General features: G+C 40.2%; 1 protein-coding gene across 7 annotated transcripts in view; it reads right to left on the bottom strand.

Annotated features, from left to right (window-relative positions):
- Window positions 1-18,619, bottom strand: part of Golga1 (golgin A1) — a 47,813-nt gene that overhangs the window by 24,619 nt on the left and 4,575 nt on the right. For 6 of the 7 annotated variants that reach the window (XR_003709660.1, XM_028754679.1, XM_028754682.1 and 3 more), the window contains exons 4-10: window positions 14,109-14,199; window positions 10,960-11,034; window positions 10,017-10,114; window positions 8,638-8,670; window positions 6,852-6,980; window positions 5,717-5,886; window positions 5,137-5,248 (exon numbers count right to left, since the gene is read on the bottom strand). Coding sequence is in view for 6 of the 7 variants with exons in the window: in XM_028754679.1 (XP_028610512.1) it covers window positions 5,137-5,248; window positions 5,717-5,886; window positions 6,852-6,980; window positions 8,638-8,670; window positions 10,017-10,114; window positions 10,960-11,034; window positions 14,109-14,199 (708 nt within the window). In the remaining variant the exon portion in view is untranslated. The remainder of the gene's footprint in view (window positions 1-5,136; window positions 5,249-5,716; window positions 5,887-6,851; window positions 6,981-8,637; window positions 8,671-10,016; window positions 10,115-10,959; window positions 11,035-14,108; window positions 14,200-18,619) is intronic. The other variant, XM_028754683.1, reaches the window with a different exon arrangement.

Raw genomic sequence — 18,619 nt, 5'->3', positions numbered from 1 at the left:
CACACTCCTAAGGCCCTGGATTCAATCCCTTGCATTGACAATAAACAAATACTACAAACCAGAAAACAATAATAATATTCTTGGAAACTCAAAAGCTGGGTACAGAGGGACAAAGCTAAGATAACTGCTTTAAGAAGAGCAAGAGAACTTCTGAAAGAAATGACAGGAGCCAGTGGGTCACAATGAGTAGTATCACAGCTTGGCATCAGAACAACAGTGTTCAGCCTGACATTCTGTCAATGAATGCAGTGATGGCTAGTGACAGAACTAGTTGGTTCTTTTCATCACCATCAATCATCATACGCTGTTCCATGTCAGATCCAAGATCTGTGGTGGTCCTTCATCCACTGAGGATGCCCATTCTTGTCTCCCAAAAAAGTGCAAGTCGTCAGACTTCCACAGCAATGTCTACATGTGGGAAGACTCTGAAGAATGGATGCACAACCCCAGAATTTAAAAAAACCGTTGTCAGGGTTAAACATTATCTGTTGCTGTCCGAAATGTACAGATCTAAAAAAGCAAGGAGTCTGATCTCTAGAAGTACAGATGAACTACTCATAGAACTAACTATAAAGCGATATAATCATCCTGTAAGAGATGGGTATACAAAGGGCTTGAGAAAGTAACGGCAGTAGGGGATCAACTCTTAGAGATGCTCAGACTAGGCCTCCTAAACAGGCAAGTACAGGTGCATACAGTCAGGAGAGGAAACAGCATTGTGGGTAAAGAGCAGTGTGACGGTTTCTCAAGTTGACCCAATCTAAAATAACCTTGGAACAGAGTCTCAGTGAGGGGTCATCAACATCAGGTTTGTCTGTGGGCATGTTTGTAGGGGGGTTGTCTTGATTACATTAATTGATATGGAAAACCCAGCCCAGTCCCTGGCTTGGTAACATAGTCTTGGACTATGTTACATGTAGAGAGGGACTAAGTACAAGTGAGCATGTATGCATTCTTTCCTCTCTGCTCCAGGCTGTGGATATAACGTGATGAGTTGTTTGAAGTTCCTGCCCCTTCACTTCTCCTCAATAATGGACTTTGTGGTGGCTTGAGTAAGAATGGATCCCACAGGCTAATATGTTTGAATGCTGAATAACCACAGAGCGGAACTATTTGAAAGGATTATAAGGTCTAGTGCATGTCTGCATGCTACCATGCTCCTGCCATGATGATGATGGACTAAACATCAGAAACTGTAAGCAAGTCCCTAAATAAATGCTTTCTTTTGTAAGATTTACCTTGGTCATAGTATCTCTTCACAGCAATAGAACACTGACTAAGATAGACTGTAACCTAAAATAAATCCTTTTTCTCTTAAGGCTATTCAGAAGAACGGACAATATATGCAAAGAGCTAAAACAAGTTCACCTGGACCAGGAAACTGGGTGGGAGAGGCCAGAAAGGCTGATGTAGAGGTAAATCGCAATATTCAGAAAGTATATAAGGCAGGAAAGATGAATGTTAAGACAGGAAAGAAAGCAGGTTCGCCCAAACCTCTCCCATTATAACGTGAACCAGTGTAATAGAAATACTTGCAAGAAGCATAGTTCAGCCATAGTAGCAACAGAAGTAGCTCCAGTATGCCAACATGTACTAGCATTTTCCATTATTTCTGTCCTTACAATCACTCTTCATTGTATCTATGTTACAAAAAATGAGATATCTCTCAGCAACACAGTAAGGATTCAAACTGGTTTTCAGGGTTCAAGCCTGCCCTGGTTCTGCTGCATAATAATCTGAAGTAGAGGAACACTATGGTGACCCATTCCACTGAAGACCAACCATCTTACACAAGTTACTATGTTGGTTAGGTAGAACGTAAAGTTGGGGTCAGGAAAAGAATCACTTGCCCAGCTCCAGTTACTCTTCTTATAGATCGCATTCCTACAGTGCTTTTGGTCTGGCTGTGTTATATCAGGCCTTTACCACTTGGGGGAGACTAATGGAACTGTTACCAAACACAATCTCTGTGGTTATGCCTGCTTATTTCTTAAGTCTTCCTCTCCGTCTACTCTCTAGCCACGCCTAAACCTCACAGGTATGAGACTAAAGTAAAAGTTACTCTAAGATTGGGGATATAGAAGTAGGGTATAGTGGTGCATGCCTTTAGTCCCATCACTCAGAAGGCAGAGATAGGTGGATCTTTGTGAATGGAAGGCCAGCCTTGTCTACATAGTGAGTTCTAAGCCAGTTAGAGCTACAAAGTCAGATTCTGTCTCAACAAAACAAAATAGCAAGGTTTGGAATACTTACAGCATGATTTCATTTATATAATACTAAGAAGGATGAGAACAAATGGAGATACTGGATAGGAAGCAAATATATTTTTGGTCATCCTGATAAGCGTTTAGAAACAGTGATCACAGGAGTGTTCACAGAACTTTGTTTATTGCCTTGCTTGTTCGTTGACTATTTACATCTATTGTATTGCTAATTCCTCAACCTAGAACCGACCTTAATACTTGCATGTAATAAAAATGGTATAAAAGCCAAAAGGAGGAGGGGGGATGGGATAGGGGTTTTCTAGGGAGGGGAAATGGGGAAAGGGGATGGCATCTGAAATGTAAATAAATAAAATATGCAATAAAATATAAAATAAAGCAAGAACTAAAACAACCTATAGCTGTGCTAGAATATTATTACTTTGTCTTTTGAGACAGGGTCTAACTATATAGACCTAGGCTGGCCTATGTCTTCTGAGTGCTGGAATTAAGGGTGTGCGCTACTATGGCCAACTTGTGGTTATTTCTGAAGGGAGAAAGGATGCAATGGAACAGTGAAAGACACACAGAAGTCTGTAGAGAAATAATGTTCCCTTAGCCTGAAGAATTCATACACAGGGTGCCTGCAGTTTATTACATATTTTACCTCACCCTTATTCTTATAAACCTGTGAAGTTTATAAAGTCATACATGGCTATTAAGAACCATAATGAAAACCTACTCTCTCACAGCCCTGGTACTAACTGACCTTCCTGTGATGCTCACTAAGTAATGACTAGTAACATCAGCAACGCAGACACTCAAGCCAGGAACAAAGAGACCCAATTTTGTTAGTCCCCCTTAGCATTTCTTTTCTTTTCTTTCTTTCTTTTTTTTTTTTTTTTTTTTTTGGTTTTTCGAGACAGAGTTTCTCTGTGTAGCCCTGGCTGTCCTGAACTCACTCTGTAGACCAGGCTGGCCTCGAACTCAGAAATCCGCCTGCCTCTGCCTCCCAAGTGCTGGGATTAAAGGCGTGCGCCACCACCGCCCGGCCTCCCTCAGCATTTCTTAAGTTTGTCCAACCTCCACTTGCCATTACTCTTAGCAATGCTACCATCATGGGCCAGTGAGATGGCTTAGTGGGTTAAAGACATCTGCTGCTAAGCCTTAGAGCCTGAATTCAATCCCTTGAACCCACATGGTAGAAGAAAAGAACTGACTCCTGAAGGTTGTCCTTTGACCTCCACACGTATGCAACGCCACAAATTCATGAACACATACACAAATGCACATATGAATAAAAATTAGGAGTGCAGTGAATAAGAGCACTGACTGCATTTCCAGAGGTCCTGAGTTTAATTCCTAGCTAGCAACTACATGGTGGCTCATAACCATCTGTAAAGGGATCTGATGCCCTCTTGCCCTCTTCTGAAGACAGCTACAGAATGGAAAAAAAAAAATATATACATATACATATACATATATATATATGCGCCATACAACCTAGTTTGAAATAAACATTTCTTTAAAAAGTAAATAAAAAATAAAAATTAGTGGTGGCGCCTGCCTTTAATCCCAACACTTGGGAGGCAGAGGCAGATGGATTTCTGAGTTCGAGGCCAGCCTGGTCTACAGATTGAGTTTTAGGACAGCCAGGGCTACACAGAGAAACCCTGTCTCGAAAAACCAAAAAAACCAAAAAAACAAAAGGAAAGAAAAGGAGGAGGCCATTTCTTCCACCCTCCAAGAATTTGCCATTTTTCATGGAAGATAAAAAAACGCAGCTGCTGGGTTCGAGGACTGTATATTTTGGATCTGAATTTGCTGCATCCTTTTTTTATAGTAAGGCTACCTAAGAAATAAGGATGCTTAATTCATCCTTTTAACAGACATGAAGAGTGTTTACAAGGAGTAATCTCTAAAAAATAAAGTAATCCTATAATGCTTATACGAGATAAAACTGTAAATAAACTGCTGACAGAAAAACAGAGAGAGAAAGAACATGGAGTTGGGCAGGTAGAACGGGGTAGGGAGCATCTGTGAGGAGCTGGGGAAGGGGAAAGTATATTATCAAAATATACTGGATGGGGCTGGAGAGATGGTTCAGCGGTTAAAAGCACTGGCTGCTCTTCCAGAGTTCCTGAGTTCAATTCCCAGCAACCACTGATGGCTCAGAACCATCTGTAATGGGATCTGGGATGTGATAATCTCTTTTCGTATACTGATGTACATGTAGACAGAGCACGCACACACATGCACACACATACACACACACACACACACATACATTATGAAAAAAGGGAAATGAATAGAATAATCCTTCAGGGCTGATGATATGGCTCAGCAGGTTAAGGCACATGCCAATGCCAACAAACCATATAACATATTTTTCTTTATGGTGTTAGGGACTGCAGTTAGAGCCTTATACTAAGCACATGCTCTATAGCTGTACTAATCTTCCAGGCCCATAAGACATGGTTAGAACAAACAAATGGTATGCTTTGCTTTATATGGGTACAGTGGCACAAGCTTTTAATCTTAGCTACTTGGGAGACTGAGATTAGAGAACTCTAAGTTCTAGATCACCCTAACCAATTTAGACTGCCAATCAAAACCAAAATAAATAAATACTATGTCTTGAGAATTCCTGTTAAGATACTGTTTTCTTTTCCCCCTTCACCTCTTCCATTTCTTTTTAAAAAAAGAAATGAAGGTCTTACATTGTTTTCAAAACCAATCTCAAATGCCTAAATCTGTCTTAGCTTTTAAAGTTCCTAGACTATAGGTATGTACTACCACATCTGGAAATAGCATGTTTTCTGTTCAGCAACCTGGGAAGCTGAGTAGCTGCTCCCCATAAGTACAATTTGGCTAGAACAGGAAGTAGAGCCTGTGGGACACAGGAGGAAGTCCCTGTTCATGCTCCTGATTTTACCTTTTGTAGGTCAATGGAAAACTGCTGGATGATCGCCTGGAGCTCCTGTTCCTTTTGTTCCAGGACTACAATCTTATGTTCTGCACCTGCTTTTGAAGCTTTCAAGTGATCTCTTCATTAAAAGAAAGCAGACAATGAGCAAATTTTTTGGTATTTCCTCTATTAGTCTCCAAAGGAAGAATGCACATGACTCCTTCTATTTCAGGCTGCAAGTGTTATTACAGCCACACTAAGTTTATCTCTGTGAAAAGGCCCCTTGGCTTTCAGAAGCAGAAGCAGGAAGACCACCCAGATCTAAGCAATGAATTCTGTCTTTGAGTACTCAATAATATTACAACTCAAATCAGATTGTACTGCTTAGTAGGACTAGAAAAAACTTGTGCCTATGCAGGGGAGGGAGAGGGAGGGTCAGTGCTGTGAAGCAGTAGAGGGCCTGAGGCCTAGGCATGTAAGGGTAAATCCAGAAGCCTTTGCCAGCACTGAGATAAGACAGTTGTGATGAGCAATGGGGACATGTGGGTGGGCTTTAGCAATGCTACACCAACGCCTCTCCCAAGGGCCCCACAGACCAAGCAAGAACCTCTGTTCTTCCAGCGTTGAGCAGTGTCTCTGCAATTCTTCTAGCCGCTGGCTTAAGTCAGATGACAACTGATTAGAAGTCACCAACTCCTCCTGAGTACGATTAAGTTCCCTGGTTCGTGCATCCAATTCTTGTTCCATCTTTCCCAAGCATTCTTCTTTTTTTAAAAGCTGATAGGAAGACATAGTGTCCCATTAGGCCACTGCTAAGAAACATACTTTAAACAAATAGTCAGACCACTGAGATGGTTCAGTGAGTAAAGGAACTTGCTTCACAAGCTTCACTACCTGAATTCAATCCCTGGATTCCATGCTGCAAGGAGAGAATGGATTCCTGAAAGTTGCCCTCTGACTATACACAAGCTGTGGCATATGCTTACCTCCTTCCTCCCTCCCACCCTCCCTCACACACACACACACACATACACACACACACACACACACACACACAAACACACACACACCACACAGAAAGAAAAAAGAGAATGACATTTTTGTGGGATGAGAATTGGGCTGAAAGTGTAGCCCTTAAAAAAAATAAAAGGCGGGCTGAAGAGATGACTCAGTGGTTAAGAGCACTGACGGTTCTTCCGGAGGTCCTGAGTTCAGTTCCCAGCAACTACATGGTGGCTAACAGCCATCTGTAATGGGATCTAACGCCCTCTTCTGGTGTGTCTGAAGACAGCGACAGTGTGTTGATATACATAAAATAAATAAATAAATCTTTAAAAAAAAATCCATTCATCCTCCCTGCTTAAAAAAGAAGAAGAAGAAAAAAAAAAAAAAAAAAAAAGCCGGGCGGTGGTGGCGCACGTCTTTAATCCCAGCACTTGGGAGGCAGAGGTTGGGGGATTTCTGAGTTCGAGGCCAGCCTGGTCTACAGAGTGAGTTCCAGGACAGCCAGGGCTACACAGAGAAACCCTGTCTTGAAAAACCAAAAAAAAAAAAGAAAGAAGAAGGCAAAAAGACACACTTGAAGTAGGACTTTTCCACTTTTAATAAACTGGAAAGACTTCAATGTGGTTAATATCAAAGACTATGATGGTGTTTCCAGTCTTGCAAGTGATGATCTCTTGAGGCATAAAGGCTCACTGCTCTTTGATACTATTACTGAACTTCTAAACTGAAACATTTACCATGTGTTTTACTTTGCTGATTTCCTGTTGCTGGAACCCCTCTAACTCATCAATTTCATCTCTCTTTTGAAAAAGGCTCAAGCTCTGGTTCTTTACTTCTTGCAGCTGAGATGTTAGAAACCTTTTATCCTGTAAGAAGAAGACACTAACTTAGGCAACCCAAGTATTAGAAATTTGTATTGTACAAGCAGAACTTTTAAAATTAGTTTTTAAACTATGTATTTGTAAATACACATACACCTGCCACAATACATGTACAGAGGTCAAATGATAACTTATGAGTTCCAGGGATCAAACTTAGGTCACCAGACTTAGCCACAAGTACCTTTCCCCATTTCTCCAAACCCTAGACATTATTTTGAGACAGGCTTTGCTAAGTAGCAACTAGCTGCCTATATAGGCCACTGATCAATGGTCCTAGGATATCATCTTTGTTTAGTTAAGAGGCTCTCCCATCTCCTCAGTGCTAAACCTTGAGCAATGTTCTGGTTCCCCTAGTTTTGTTAGGCAGCATTCCCAATGTGACTACAGGGTCAATCAGAACCTACAACCAAACAGGTAGCAGAACCAATTTACCTGTGAGGCAAAGGGCACTAAAAAGAGAGACAGACTGTAAGAAAAACCATCTCCAAGTATCCATCTGAACCAACAGTCCAATGGTGGCTGATTTTTTGGTCACAGGGTTTAGGAAATCCAAGGAACACCATGTGGACAAAGCTGAGGAATACACATCTGAATTATACTCTTTCTACCATCATTCTTCCCGTTCCCAGTGGCCACTCAAAGCCAGAGGGCACCAAGCCCAGTTAATGCAGCAGCCATCAGCCTTCCCGTAAATAAAGAAGGATGAAGGTAGAGAGTACAACAGGAGGCGCCAACAAAGGATACACAGGATGCCCATTCAGGAGGAAGAAGAGGCAGGCAATTGAAGTCATTCCAATCACCACTAGTCCTGCTTCAGCCAGTACTGTAAGCTGGGTACTTGGGAGAACAGTCTCGTTTTGGCACAATATATGAGATTTATTTTTTATTAATGTTTATTATTTGTGTGTGTGTGTATGTGGACATGGGCTTGTGTGTACTATGGTTATGTGTGTGTAGATTATAGAACAACTTGTGGGCGATAGTCTTCTTCCACCATGTGGTTTCTGGAGACTGAACATAGGCATCAGGCTTGGCAGCAAGTACCTTTACACACTGAACCACCTTGCCAGTTCCCACTTTTGACTTTGAAAGAATTTTGAGGTGGCTGACTCAGTGGTTATGGGCATTTATTGCTATTCCAGAAAAGTTCCCAGCACCTGGGAAGTAAGTAGTTATGTGACTCTAGTTCCGAGGGGTTCAATTGTTTTGGCTTCCATGTGTCACACATGTGGCATAGAGTCACACAGACAAAAATAACACATAAGTGCCAGGCGGTGGTGGTGCATGCCTTTAATCCCAGCACTTGGGAGGCAGAGGCAGGTGGATTTCTGAGTTCGAGGCCAGCCTGGTCTACAGAGTGAGTTCCAGAACAGCCAGGACTATATAGAGAAACCCTGCCTTGAAAAACGAACAAACAAACAAACAAACAGAATTTAACAAGCGATTTTTTTTTTTAAAGAATAAAATCTTACAAAGTTGTTAGAGCTGGTTTTGAACTCACTCTGGTCAAAAACAGGGCAGGCCTTGACCTTGCAATACTCTTGAGCAGCTGAGATTACAGGCCTTTACCAACTAGTGCTGGATGGAGAAAATAGTTCCTAAACCCCACAGATGATGCATGAATAGAACAAAAATGACTGACCTTTTCAAGCTGTTCCATCTTTTCTGACCATTCCTAAAACAAAGCAAAAGGAAATGTAAGCTTTCCAGGGAAGAGAATTTGCAATACTAAGAAAACAACTTGCTTCTAAAAGTCATCAATCAACAACAAAAGGAATGACACACAACAACATAGACAAACTAGAACACAATATAGCCTGCAGGTGTCTGCTTAGTAGGACATTCAAGCTCTGTTATTCTTCTGTGTCTCCCAGAAACACTGCTATTACTTCTTGAGAGTGGGCAGCTAGAATCTATTGAGTTGGGTCACATGGCTGATGTTTAGACATCAAATTACTGAAAGTCTTAGGAAGCAAGATCAAGAATATTTGGTAACTGTCTGCTCTCTTGCTTGATTTTCTAATATGTGTTATGCCCTCTGGTGTGTGACAAAGGAGAGGGGCTATTAGACTCCTTATTCACAAAACAGAATTCAAGGAAAATAACATTGGTACAAAAGGTCCATTCATGATAGATGCAAAACAATATACTACTTTTTGATTATTTTTTCTCATATTTACATACATTTACACACCATAGTTATCTATTGAGTACTAGTAGAGATACTTTTTATATTTATACTTTAAAACATGCCAACCATTTATCTACAGGATTATGAAACACTGATGTTTATCCTAATTTAAAACACTACTGACTATATCAAATATAACATACCCTATAGTTACCGTAATATTATTGTAATATTATTTTCCCTTTTACATTTTTTTGTTTTGTATTAATTAATTAATTCCCATCACCACCTTTTTTTTTTTTTTTTTTTTTTTGGTGGAGACAGGATTTTATATAGACCAGGCTGGCCTTGAATACCTGATCCTCCTGTATCAACCCAAACGTTGCGATTATAAGCATGCACTATACCTAGCTTATTTTTCCTTTTGTCGCCATTCATGTAGCACCTTGCAGTAGCTGTTTCTATGGGGATCAAGAGTTCCCTTCTGTCTATACTTGATTTTTGAGAAAGGGTCAGATGGACTATGTGAACTGCTGTAATATCCAGTAACTATACTGGAAGAGGCAGGTGCTTGGAGGTGCAGTGTTGGGGACAACTTTTTAGAGGGTGAGATTTTTTTTGTAGGCTCACTAGTAGATTATGGATACATCATTTTCCATTTCTATTTTACAAAGATACATAGAGAGAATAACTCACATTCTGGACATATTTCATGATTAAACTGTCATGTCTGATTTCATAAGACAAGGCCAAATGAATCCTTAAAGAATGTACATGCATTCCTTTCCTTCTAGGTCATATAGATTTTTATCAGGTCTATGTCATTATTTTTAAGTTGGGTCCCTAAGCGAAATCTTTTCTGAGCCTCGGGCAGTACCACATTTAAATACCTGGTCCTTCCTGGCTAATGCCAAAGCCAGTCCTTCTGCCATTTTGGCTCTGTTGGCTTGGAATGTTTCATTCTGTTCTTGAAATTTCCGCATGGAAGCTGTTAACAAAGAGGCTCTATTTGAGACATGGAAATACTTCAGAAACAGCATGACAAACAGTGCATGTTAGTTGTTTACAAATATCACTAAATGAAACAAGCAAGGTCACAGAAATGGATTATGACACCATGAAAAACTCAAGTTTCTAGAACCTTTCTGCCTTAGTAAGGGTCTGGGTCCTTACTTTTGCTTTCTGTAATAGTAAAGACACCAAACAGTAGTTTTTGAATGGTATCATGACAAACACTTAAGGTAGTTCGGCAGAAAACACCACGGCTACTGTAAAATGACAGCTACTACCTCTTCATCAGAATTGAAAATCAAGATAAAAATCAAAGCCAGTAACAATAACAACAACAAAACAAAAGTTGTTTTTAGTTTTCTTATGCCTTCCTGTAGCACTTTCCCTGGATGACAATACCCAAGGAAAACATGAGTTGGGATAGGTTAGGGTAATTTAACAAAATGTATGTCCATTTAATTGTTGGTATAGTGATGTCAAAGCTTCCCCACAGTCAATATATCAGTAATGAAACTATGTTGGAAATGTTCTCCTAGGTTAGACCCAAAAGCCAGGTACTAGAACTGTACTAAAACCTAAGGGCAATCAGTGAGAGGGTCAACTAGACAGAGATGAGTACAGACCGATCCCCTCTTTAGTATGCTTACAAAGCAACACAAACATGCTGACACCTGATAACTTTCAGTCAAATGTCACATTAATCTCATTAAGAACAGTATAAAATAGAGATGAGTTCTGATGAATACATGTAACAATATACTAATTCTTTTAAAAAGCTAAAGCCTGAAAAGATTAAAGAAAGCAGGAGAAAAAAATACGTACAATCCTGGTGTTTTTCTAATGCAATTTCAAGCTTCTCTTTTATCTTCTGCAAGTTTCGGACCTGTTCAGCATAGTCTTGGGTGAGGAGGGTGATGCACATACCAGGAGTGGACAAACATCAGGAAAGGAAGTTAATTAAACAAACAAACAAAAAAAAAATGAATGAAAATGATAATGATTCTCTTAACCTGAAAACCAGTCCTGTTAAGAAAAGCCAGGTAGAAAGCCTCCCATTAACAATGAATGACACAGGCGAACAGGAATAGTACAAACTCTCCATGGTATAAACAGTGAGTACAAACAGGTAGATTTGTTTAGCCTTGACAGAGAACAATAATTAGGCTAGGCCTGGCCATCAGAAATGCCCTGCTATAAAAATCCCACCATCATCTCCATTCATCTGTTCCTAGTTTTAGTGTTCCTCTGGTGATTAAAATAAGAGTGGCTTCCACAGGCATATATATATTTGAACACTTTGTCATCAGGGAGTGGGACTATTTGAAAGGATTAGGAGGATTAGGAGGTAGGGCCTTGTTGAAAGTATATCACAAGGAGTGGGCTTGAAGTTTCAAAAGTTAGGTGGAGCCTGTCTGTCTGTCTGTCTGTCTGCCTATGGATCAGGATGTAACTCTCACCTACTGCTCCAGCGACTACCTGCATACTGGCATACTCCCAGCTATGAAGATTATGGACTAAATTTCTGGAACTGTAAGGAAGCCCCCAATTAAATGTTTTCTTTTATAATAGTTGCTTTGGTCATGGTTTCTCTACATAGCAATACAACAGTGACTAAGACAGTTCCCATTCCCTGTTGCCTTAGCAGTATGGGAGATCAAGGGTAATCACTAAAAGCTCACTTGCAACCATACAACTGAACAGCAGTGGTTAGGTAAACAGTAAACACTTTAGCACAGCTTTTATGGTGTAGATGCTCAATCTCTAGATTGGTGTAGGTGCTCCCTTTTTATACATGAACTAAGTGACATAGGTCACCTCAAAGGTGAAAGAATTATCAAAGAAAATAGTATGGTATAATATAAAAGTAGAGAGTAGTTCAAATCTCAACTTTGTCAGTTCTTAGCTAAGAATCTTAAGTAAACTGCTGATGTGGAATATTAGTTTCTTCATACATTAACTGCTACTAATAACATCTATTTCTCTCTTTTGGAAACAGGGTTTCTCTGTGTAGCCCTGGCTGTCCTGGAACTTCCTCTGTAGACCAGGCTGGCTTCAAACTCAGAGATCCACCTGCCTCTGCCTCCTGAGTGCTGGGATTATACGTGCCTAATACATGTTGGGCCTAATTACATATATTTCAAAAGAAGCATCAAATTAATCTATACATTAAGTTCTTGGCACATAGTTGTTATTGTTATTACTCATACAAAGCCAGTGACAATTCCTAAGATGTTAAGTGGACTGATTAAGTGTTAAGACCAACAAGTCTCCTTTCTGTATTGGGAAGAGCACTTACTAACACTACAAGTGCCTTCCCACCATTAAGGAATCGTCACTTCACTTCCGTTACTGGTGTTGTTTACAGGTATCAAGATAGACTAACCATCTCTATGGATAGGTGTACAAGATACTAACAACTGACTTTAAGCAGACTGTTTGGAGTTGGGTCTGAATCTTACTTTGGATCCCAGCTTTACCACGCACTACCTGTGTGCCTTGTTGACCCCAAGAAGCTGAGTTTGAAGAAAAAATGATTAACAATAATGTGAACAATGCTATAGACCTCTGACAGCTATACAAATCTATTTCATATACAATCCAGTAAATTTTAGTTTACTGTTTTCATGCCAACAAAATTGGCATAAAGTCACGGAACAAAAGGAGACACATAAATCATGAACTACCTCACAGGACAAATCTATCAAAATATGTCCACTGTCAAAAAAAAAACAAAACAATAAAAAACCCCTCACAATTCTATTATGAACATGTCTTGTTTGGTTAAAGTATATAATGGGAACTGTGTAAATTGTAAACTGAACAGAATAAGAATTGAGTAAGAATGGCTCCCACAAGCCCATATATTTGAATTCTTAGTCACCAAGGAGTGGCCCTATTTTAGAGGGATAAGGAGGTATGGCCTTGCCAGAGATGTGACCTAGTTGATGGAACTGTGTCACTGGGGGTGTTCTTTGAGGTTCAAAAGCCCACACCAGGCCTAATGTCTCCTTTTGCTTTCTCATCAGGATTTAGGTCTCTGCTACTTCTCCAGCACCTCAGTTGTCTGTCATCATGCTTCCTACCATGATGAAAATGAACTAAACTAAACCTCTGAAACCGGAAGCAAGCCTCCAATTAAATGCTTTCGTTTTTAAGAGCTGCCTTTGTCATGGTTTCTTCACAGCAACAGTAGTACAGTGACTAACACAGAGATGTAATGAGAATTACACCTCCTTAAATAAGCAGGTAATAAAGTTAGGAAAATCAGTTAAAAAGTGGCCTCAAGCCCTGGAGTAAGACTCCCATGGGTGATATGAGTTACAGTAAGTAGTAGCCCAGCACTAAAGCCTATCTGTAGCACATGGATTCAACATCTGTTGATCATTCCCTATCCTATACATATTTTTGCACCTGAAAGTAAGCTATGCTAATGGTGGAACATGGCCAAATCTATTCTATATATATTTTTACTCATTGTATTAAAAAAAAGAGTCTTTAAACTTCATGTTTTTGTTTTAAAATTTTCTGTGCACATGCATCCATTAGAGGAAAACTTTCAGGAATTGGTCCTCTCTTTCCTCCATCTGGGTCCCAGGGATCAAACTCAGTTGTCAATCTTGGCAGCTGGTCCATTGATCCTCTGAACCATCTCTCTGATTTCCCTCTTACTCCCCCCCCCCAGCATCTTGCTATGTAGCCTAGACTGTCTTAAATTTACAATCTTCCTGCCTCCCTAAGTACTATTATCAAAGGCCTGCAGCACCCTATCACTCGTTACATGAACTTTAGACACTTTTTATAGCTGTGGTTAGAAACTTCAGGAGCAGGAAAATAGATGCTTTAAAAAAATAAACTGACTAGGAGATTAAATGTTATGTGGAAGTTACTATAGAGTTACCCTATAAAGCAGGCTCATAGCAGGGGAGGGACACCTGGCCTATGTCTGCTGTTTATGGCTTCTTAACACATACCAGAAAGTCTGGCCTCTAACTTCCGTATCTGTTCATTTCTTCTCAAAAGCTGGGAAGAGAGATCTTCTCTGGAGCTGCTTCCGTCGGAAGCCTGTGGGACAGATGAAATGGAAGAGCAGGTCACGTGGGCCTCCAGCCCAGCAACACCTCTTCTTTATATTCATTACAGTTTAGTTGACTGTCATCACTAAAGCCTTCTTGATGGGGCCGTTCTCTTCCACCTGTAATGCGGACGTGACACTACCTTCCTGAGTGACACGAAAGCCATAGGTACCGTCACACAAGCATATGTCACATAAATCTATGCTGGTGTAAGCTACTAAAATAAATGTAGTCCTTTATGTAGTACTATAGGATAAATAAGTTCCTTATGATCATATTACACCAAGAATATAATACAAAAAAAGAAACCACTTAGTCTTCTAAAGATTAAGTTCCTGGAATAAAGGGGGTGGGGTCTTTAACAAAGAACCATAGTCTTGTGCCGGGCTAAGATTTTGTCCTGTACTGATAAAGCTTCAGCATCCCTCTTTACAAAACAAAAGGTTATTAATCCAAGCCTCCAAAATGCATCACACTTTCACAGAAAACATTCATTCAATTGTTCAATATATGCACAAATTTTAAAATTTATGGAAAGTTTTGTGTTGTGGTGCACACCTTTAATTCCAGCACTGGGAGGCAGAGGCAGGTGAATCTTTTGAGTTTAAGGTTAGCCTGATCTACACAGGCTGTTTTAAGACAGCCAGGACAGTCAGACTGTCTCAAAAACAAACAAACAAACAAACAAACAAACAAACTTATGGGAAGCCAGGCATGGTGACACAAGCCTTAATACCCAGGTCAGGAAGCAGAGGTGACATCTCTCTTTGAGTTAGAGGATAGCCTGGGTTATTAAAAACAAAACAAAACAAACCCCCCCCCCCCCAAAAAAAAAACACCTCAAAACTTAAAAGTCTATGCATACTACTATTACTTTGGATATCATCTGTTACTGCTAAGGCATAGGGGGAGAGGTTTCTTTTTGGTTTTGAGACAAAGTCTCATTCTGTAGTTCAGGCTGGCTTTGAACTTGGTTGTATTACTGCCACACCCTCCTGAATTCTGGAATTATAGGCATAAGTTACCATGCCCTGCTGCCTTTTTTCCTCAAATTTTGCATTTATTTATCTATATATATGTATGTACATTTGTGTGGAGGTCAGAGGACATTTGCAGGAGTTGGTTCTCATCTGCATACGGGTTTTAGAGATCAAACTGAAGTAATGAGGCTTGGTAATAAGTGCCTTTACCCAATAAGCCGTCTCTCCAGGTTGGCTATTCAGACTCTTATCTTACTACTGCTATTACTTCTGATGAAGAAAAATGAGATGAAGGAAAGTAGGGTGGTATGGAATGAGGAAAGCAAAACTAAGCATGTAGGAAAATGCCATAAGGAAAATTACTAACTTGTAAGCTACTTACAAAATATTTTTTGAAATAAGGGGTGGGGAGATGGTTCAGTGGATAAAGTACCTGCTGTAGAAAGATGTAAGTTTGGATCTGCCAGGTATGGTGGTACATTCCTGTAACCCCTGTACTGTGTGAGAGGGAGAAGACAGGCAGATACCATAGTAAAATGGTAAGCTCCAGGCTCAGTGGGAAAGAGTACTTGCTGGGCAAGCTTGAGGACTTGAGTTGAATTTCTAAGCACCTAGAAAAAAATACCAAACATATCTGCATGTATCTGAACCCCAATGTTAGGGGAGGAAGGTGGAGACAAATGGATTACAAGAACTCCTTAGCCAGCCTGCATAGCTGAAAGGAACTTCTTACTGAGGGAAAGACTCATTCAGAAAGAAGTTAGAGAGCAAGAGGAAGATATCCAATTTCCTCTTCGCTTTTGCATGTGTGTACACACCTAGGCACCCACATGCATACACAAACACACAAGACCAAAATAAAGTAAAATGGTAGGGATCAACAGAGGAAGACTCCCAAAGCTGACCTCTAGCCTCCACATATGCCTCCACAGGTAAGAATACCTGCATATATACATATATATGTGTATACTTAATGCACATCACATCACACACATACACGTGGGGGCGAGTAAACAAAACTTAAAATACTAAAAGAAAATCTTTTTACCTTTGAAAACATTTTTTTTTTTTTAAACAGTGTTTTCCTATGTGGCCCAGTCTGGCCTTGATCTAAGATCTTCCTTCCTTAGCCTCCTAAATGCTAAGGTTATAGGTATGTGTCATCCTGATCTAAGTCTTTGGTTTTACTCTAAAAGTTTTCACAACTCCATCAAAGTAGGGAGAGTGGCCTAGCAATAATTTCCCATTTGCCCTTCAAATGTTGTTCTCACAGTTGCTTCTTCATTCTTATTTTGATGAGGTTCAAATAACAGACATCAGGACCTTTCATACTGAACACTAATATATATTTCCAAAGAATGGTATATATATTTTTTAACTTAGGCAGAATTCTGTACCACAACAAACAAAACTGAAAATAATACTAATAATACTTCATCTTTCATACTGTTTTTACAGTTTATCTCCATGATGGTTTTATAGGTGGATGAACAATTTCCAACCCATTTTAAACATTTATTTAACTGTTCAGGTACTTGCCATTCAATCTTTACTGGGGGCCAATTTCTTTTTTTGTCTGGTACTGAGTAAACCTAGAAACCTAGGGCTTATAAAAAAAAAAAACCTCTGTACTAGGGATTGAATCTAGGGTCTCACTTATGTTAGTAAAGTGCTCTTCCAGTGAGCCTTACCCCTCTGAGGGTCAGTGTCAAGGACAGGTAAAAGTAGCCTGTGGAGTCATAGCACCTGGGTTCAAGTCCCAGTTTCACAACTTCTTAGCTGCAAGAACCTGGTCTGATTACCCAACTGTCCTGTAGACTGTTTCCCTCATGGCGAACTGTCATAGTGACTTAGAAGTCACCTTACAAGCTGTATGAGGAGTACATAAAGCAGCACTTGTCGGTCTCCACAACAGAAGCTGCCACACATTTACTCCTATTACACACTATCTTCTCCTAGTTGTCTTCTCTGTTTACACATCTATAACAGATGACATCTGTAGCTTAGAGATGACAGAAAAGGACTTCTTAGTTCTGCAGTTTGAGAAAACTAAGATCAGGGCCCAGGGAAAGTTTAGTGTTTGGTAAGGGCTCACTTTTTAGTTCATGGATGGGAACCTTTTTGCCGCACCCTGCATGGTAGAAAAGGAAAGCCAATGTCTGAAGTTTTTTTTTTTTTTTTTTTTGGGTTTTTCGAGACAGGGTTTCTCTGTGTAGTCCTGGCTGTCCTGGAACTCACTTTGTAGACCAGGCTGGCCTCGAACTCAGAAATCCGCCTGTCTCTGCCTCCCAAGTGCTGGGATTAAAGGCGTGCGCCACCTCAGCCCGGCCTGAAGTTTTTTATAAGGGCACTAATCCTAAATACCCAGGGCTCCTGACTTACTTCTCTCTCAAAGGTCCTCCTTCCTAATGCCAATAGCGGTGAACCGTGGGAGGCAAAAACAGAACAAGTTGTTTTATTACTGTGAATGAGATATCCTAGGCTCTAGCATTGTGCTAAACATTAGGAACAGTGGTGAAACAGGCTTCCCTTAAATAGCAGCAGCAACAGAGGCTGATTAAAAAATACTTACTAAGAACTGGGTCCTATAGGATTTCTATAGGAAATACGTATTTCCTATATGTATGGGTCTTTTGCCTGCTTGCATGTCTGTGCATCACAGGTGTACAGCATCCCTCAACTGACATTTTCTAAGTATTGTCACGGGTCAGTTCTTGGGAACAGAGTGCAACACTGTAGTAGTTGCAGTTTCCACCAAGCTTTGTTTCTCATCTCTCCCCTGATGACGGCAGTCAATGAAAGTCTACACTGAGACTTCCTGGCATATCACCTAGCTTAGGGGATGGTTTGAGATCCCTGATATATACTTTAATAAAGACAGATCCAGTTTATATTCCTGCTTCACAAATATGGAAATTTTATTTTTGTTTTTTTTTTTTTGAGACAGGGTTTCTCTGTGTAGCCCTGGCTGTCCTAGAACTCACTCTGTAGACCAGGCTGGCCTCGAACTCAGAAATCCGCCTGCCTCTGCCTCCCAAGTTCTGGGATTAAAGGCGTGTGCCACCACCACCTGGCACAAATATGGAAATTAAACAAAGAAAAGTGAAGGAAGCTGTCTATGGTCACACAGTAATAATGTAGTAAGAAATGAAATTTAGCTTGGTGAGGTGTCCTAGCCCTCAGGAAGCAGAGGCAGGGAGATCTCTTTGAGACTGAGGTCAACCAGGCCTACAAAGGGAGACCATGTTTCAATAGAAAAAGAAAATAAAGCCCAGGTCTTGGTTTCATAACTGACCTGTGTGAGTTAAGTGCTTCACTTTATTGCCTTTCATGGAACTCCTAGTTTTGTTGGACTAATCATCAAGTGAGTCAGCACTAGTAATTCAGAGTAAACAGGTGCTACTACTGAAGAAAGAGAAAATATACACC

Source organism: Grammomys surdaster, unplaced genomic scaffold (genome assembly GCF_004785775.1).
Source record: "Grammomys surdaster isolate TR1022 unplaced genomic scaffold, NIH_TR_1.0 126035, whole genome shotgun sequence".
NCBI classification, from domain to species: Eukaryota; Metazoa; Chordata; class Mammalia; order Rodentia; family Muridae; genus Grammomys; species Grammomys surdaster.
Note: the sequence above shows the minus strand (reverse complement) of the source record. Positions and strands in the feature narration are given on the sequence as shown.